This window comes from Panicum virgatum, chromosome 5K, assembly GCF_016808335.1.
Source record: "Panicum virgatum strain AP13 chromosome 5K, P.virgatum_v5, whole genome shotgun sequence".
NCBI classification, from domain to species: domain Eukaryota; kingdom Viridiplantae; phylum Streptophyta; class Magnoliopsida; order Poales; family Poaceae; genus Panicum; species Panicum virgatum.
The window spans coordinates 24,651,878-24,657,169 of record NC_053140.1 but is presented as its reverse complement, the minus strand read 5'-3'; the positions used below and the strand labels follow the sequence as shown (position 1 = coordinate 24,657,169).

Sequence of the window (5,292 nt, the reverse complement as noted above, 5' to 3'; positions counted from 1 at the left end):
CTCACCGATCTTTTCACCAAATCTCTACCAGCCTCCTTATTTAAAAAATGTGCTTGAGGGATTGGTATGAGACGGCTTCAAGAGTTGCAAGATTTAGGGGGGAGTATCTCTTGAGAAATAGCTCTATTCACATCACATTGAACTCTTTTCTTTTATGAGTTTCTTCCCATAAAGGTTTTCTCATATAAAGTTTTTAATGAGGCAATGTTAACATAAGTATATTACTTATGTCTTATCTCTTGTTTTCCCCACCAGAGTTTTTCTGGAGATAATAGAAGGGTATAAAATACTCCTTAAACTGTATGAGTTTATGATAGAGTATTCATCTCAATTTTTTCCCATAGGGTTTTTATGCTAAACGCAGATTCATCTAATTTCAAAATTTGGATTCGATCAAGGGGTGGTCTCACCCGTTCAAATAAACACAAGACCAAAATTCCCACCTCATGACGCACAGTCAAGCCTCACGCTTGTCCCTGCGATGTGGGCGACGACCGACAAGCCACGATCTTGCATTCGTGGAGCATGAGGCCTTTGAGCGGGAAAAGGAGAAGACTTTGAAGTCTGTTTGTAATCTATAAATAGACCCCAATGATCAATGAAAATGACGGCCAATTCACTCTACATTGATTCTTGAGTCACAACAATGAGAACCGTGAATTGCCTGCAGAACTGATGATTGGAAAACATTCATTAGAGCTTTCCATCTGGAACATATATGGAATTAAACAACCATTATAAACATTCATTAGATTAAACATCAAGAACTGCTTAATTTGAGGAACAATAGAGCATGAGATTGTTTCTCAATTCTGTTTGCTTGACTCAAGACATTTCCCGTAACCACTGATAGTGCTTGTTCTTTGTGCCCGCCCTAATCATCTCATTCCCTAAAAAACAAATTATCCCGTGATGATCCATCTAAAATTTTCACTAATTCACTGTAACTCAGATTGTGACAGTAGTATCAAAACCATAATATTTCCCTGTAGTCACCACCCAGATATTCCTGTTCTGCATCATGAGTTCAACTTCAGCCAAGCAGGCTTCATAAGCACTGAAATACCCTTGCAACCAAATTTTCATCTGATTGTAATACCCTATCATGTTACACAAAACACAAGTAGCTGACCCTGCTAGGATTAATCTAAGGGGTTTTCGATTCATAACAGGTTTATGCTATTTCAACCACAATGTTTACATCCAGAACGTATTAACAGGTACCGGTTACTGAATTGCACTAAACGACAGCAATCACAGAAAGTCAGAAACCAAAATACTACACTCATGGCCTACGGTGAGACTGCAGCTGCGATGGCTCAACAAGGCCTTCCAAGACAACGAGCTCATCAAGAAGGGCAAGCTTTTCCTCCTCAAGTGCCTTGATTTCCTCATCTTCCATGTTCAGTTCTTGGTCCAGGGCAAAGTTCTCTTCCTCCAGCATCATGTATTTCCTCCGCAGCGCACGATATTCATCGGTAGGACCAGAGTCCGGCAGGGAATCAGGAGTCCCTCTGTCAGATGGAGGTGTGGCAGGGCGCTCACTCTTCAAGCTTCTTTTGGGCAGCTTATGGACCATGCCTGATGAATGCGGAACCTCTCTACGCAGCAGTTCAGGTTCACCCTTCAGCATGCCTGATGGAAGCGGCCGGTATACAACCTTCTTCTTGTGCAACTTTGGGGCAGAGAAATCGTCGCCATTAGGATCTTGCATTCTCTCAGGCCAAACCCCGGCCTCTCCTGTTGAAATGAAATTAAAGCAGTGAACACAACTACCATATATGTGCAGATAGGCCTGCAGTAACATGGCATGCTAAATAATAAAATAGGTCCGGATAGACTGATTCTGCGAATGCCTAGCCCCAGTGCTGCAGACCCAACATAATCAATCAGCAAACACAACTGCACAATTACTTGATATGTGGCAGATAATCCTGCATCCTGTTTCTATCATCAGCAGTTATAAGATATTGTCAGATGCACAAACTAGGCGTTCTATAAACATGCCAAGGAGAAAAAGGCACCAAGTATCACATTATGGCTCTATGACTCTTTATATCAAGTATTGAAAATAATCACTAGTTCACTGTCACAGAGAAGTACACCTACAGTATCAAAGCCTAAAGGTCCGCTTTGCATCATGTCTGCAAAGCGCAAAAGAAATGCTGTAAGTATACGTAGGAGGAGACCATACATAAATTCTGCACAGCCTAAAAGTATTAAATTGTCATCTTAAATTATGGCAAGCTTCTATGTATCTTAAATTACATAACAAGATAAGTTTGTTGATCCTACGGAACCTTGTACTTAGCTTAAAAAATGTACAAGTATATATTCAGGTACCTGAAATGATTCAGAATAACACACAAGGTTTCAGAGATAACACACAAGTTTTCAGATATAACACACAAGTTATGCATTTGTCCAAAAAAAACAATGATCAGCACAGAATTCACCAAGCTGAAAAAAGAGAGATGACTACTAGCCATCACAAATGAACTATATACTAGCGTTATAAGCTGGCACATCTGAACCTCTACTACTATCTGAACATCTGAACTAGATTAAAAAAAAACCTAACTAGCACATATGAACAATTTGCACCTCTACTAATATCTGTACCATACATTGGAGAGCAAGTACCTGCTACTGCTACAACTCTATTACTATCTCTCAAACATTATTGGACATGGAAGAATCGTTCACATGCAGAAAAAAAGATTCAGGCAGCAGGGTTTCTGACGTTGTGGAAACGAAGCTGAGACCGTGCGGTTGAGGGAGGTCGTCGATGGGACGTCGGGGCACCGATCTTGCTGTTTCAGTGACGCTCACACCGGAACGGGAAGGAGGCGCAGACGGTGTCGAATCCCTGGTGGGGAGTGAAGCTGCGGACGGGAACGGCCCCTATTCGCTGATGCCCGACGGAGAGGGAAGTCGCCGATGGGGAGGAGGGTGCCAATCTGCTCGCCGCTGCCCAGGAGCAGGTGCGGTGCTGATCTGCTCGCTCCTTGTCTCCTCGCGCACGCCTAGAGATCCAAATGTGATTTGACTTGGAGAAGACTCGATCTACCGTCCGGGTGGAGCGGAGCGCTGAGCGAAGGCGGCGATGGAGGGAAGCGGCACTAGGAAACCCTAGCCCCCATCGCAGCTTCACAAATGTCTTCGGGAGAGGCGACCCGAGAGGGTCGGGGATGAGGAGCGGGGAGTCGGAGGGGAAGTGGAATCGCTTTCCGTTTCTTGCTGCAGCCAAACAGGTCGGCCTGGAAACCATTCCAATTCTGCCCGTTTCTAACCATCCAAACACGCCTGACCGCAACTAAATCCACAAATCCACAACTAAGGCGAGCTCCAGCGGCTGGTTCGAATTGTTCTCACAGCACGAGTCAAACAAAACCAGCATCCGGTGTCCACTATGTTCGCGTCGTTCATGTAGAACCATCTACGAAAAAAACAAAACCACCCGGCGGCCTCCCTCTCCCGCGGACGGCCATACGGGCAGTGCAATATTTAATTCAACTCATCAGCTCCACGAGTCGAATCGACTGCAGAGGTCGATTTTTACTCTGACACCTACGATTCTCATGCCACAGTGGTCACAGTTCGACTGGAGCTACTCACGATTCGTTTTTGGCATACACTGGAGCTGGCCTAACCAAACTGAACATGAGCATAGAGGAGGAAATTCTCCCGTGACTGAGAGCAAAACGCCAAAACCAACTCTCAGATGAGAAGAACCAAACCGCGTGATCTCTAATCCACTCGATGGAAGTGAGGGACAATGGTTGGGTGGATCCCCAATCCACTCGATGGAGGTAAGGGCATCGCGGTGGACCAGTTGCTACTTGAGACCGCCTTCTAACTGAATGAGATCCTTTGTAGTCATCTCCCATACAGTCAGCGACATCGCACCGTCCGCTACAAATCCAACGGCAATCTCGTTGAACCCATCTCACAGGCCGCATATAGCAGCAGGTCAAGTGGCCCATCACGGCCCACACCACCACGGAGCTCCTTCCCCCTAGCCGTTTTTTTCTTTTTAATATTTTTAAAAAATAAAAATTTCAAAAAATATATGCCCATTTTGAAATATTTCAAAAATATCCCCCGGTCGCCCCCCCATAGGGCGACAGACCCTAAGTGTAATTTTTTTCTTCAAATTCGCAACGAGGTCCCTGGCAAAAAAAAGAGGGCCTGTCGCCCACCCCCAGGGGCGACAAGCCCCTGTCGCCCGTTGGGGGGCGACAGGGTCCCCTCTCCCTATATAAGCCCTGGCCGCCATATGCCGCCATCCCTTTTGTCATTTGAGCCTAAAAATTCAGGAAAAAAGAGAGGGGTGATGAGAAGAAAAGCGGCGAAGCTCTGCCGAATTGCGTACTTGTGATCTACCGGTAACTTCCGTATGAATCCATTGATATTGTATAAAAATTTAATTTAATTAGCGGATTAGCTGAATTAGATTTGGTGCTTTAGAACACTCGTTTAGTATTACAATTTCAGTACTATTACAGACTTGTTTTTAAATTAATTATGAATTAGAATAGAATTATGAAAGTACCTTATTGATATTGCAGCATAAGGAAATGACTGCCTCCAATTGTGGAGGATTTTCATGGACCGAAGAAAAATCTAGTATAATACTTTATATCATGGCCCATCTTGTTATCAGTAAGAAGTTGGATCCGTTAGCGGATGGTACGATAGTGATGGTGTTGTCAAAAGTAGTAGAATTTAAAGATATCACATTATTTTGAGGTATTACAACGCAAAATGTAAAGGGACACCTGTTAAAACGTCGGAAGATATACATGAGAGTATGTGAACTAGCGAATCATCCTAATATTATTGGATTCTTACAAAGTTCTTGTAAGATATGGATGCGGCCAGAGGTGTATGAGATGCACATTAAGGTAACTCTCATTCAGTTGTAATCATGTCCGTCATTTCGAATCCATATTTATGAAACAGTAACATTGTTTTTTAATTATATGCTAGGATTACCCCGAGGACACGGAGTTGATTAACAAAACGATACCAAATTTTCGTAAATTGGTATGTATCTTCGGTGGAGGACTTATGCCGCAAACTAGACGAAGGAGGCGGATAAGATCTTCGGGTGATAGTACTTGGCCTGCACAAGAACAGATGTCCGGAGGTTCGTCAAGTCATGTTGCACCACCTGCAGCACAAACTTGTGTTAACTGGGATGACGACATGGATGACTTCATACCCCCAAACCATGACCTCCAACACATGATGTTCCTCCCCCTGTACATGAACCTAGAATCAGAAAGG

At 43.9% G+C, this 5,292-nt stretch overlaps 1 protein-coding gene across 2 annotated transcripts; it reads right to left on the bottom strand.

Moving 5' to 3' along the window:
- Positions 1-1,063: 1,063 nt before the first annotated feature.
- LOC120706980 lies at positions 1,064-3,285 on the bottom strand. 2 transcript variants are annotated; one of them, XM_039991734.1, is made up of 2 exons: positions 2,766-3,285; positions 1,064-1,740 (listed from the first exon to the last, which is right to left on the bottom strand). In XM_039991734.1, exon 2 carries the CDS (start codon positions 1,712-1,714, stop codon positions 1,286-1,288), a length of 429 nt encoding a protein of 142 aa, XP_039847668.1. In that variant the 5' UTR covers positions 1,715-1,740; positions 2,766-3,285; the 3' UTR covers positions 1,064-1,285. The 2 variants fall into 2 exon arrangements, with proteins under 2 accessions (XP_039847668.1, XP_039847667.1); XM_039991733.1 differs by having other exon boundaries at positions 2,744-3,267.
- Positions 3,286-5,292: the final 2,007 nt, after the last annotated feature.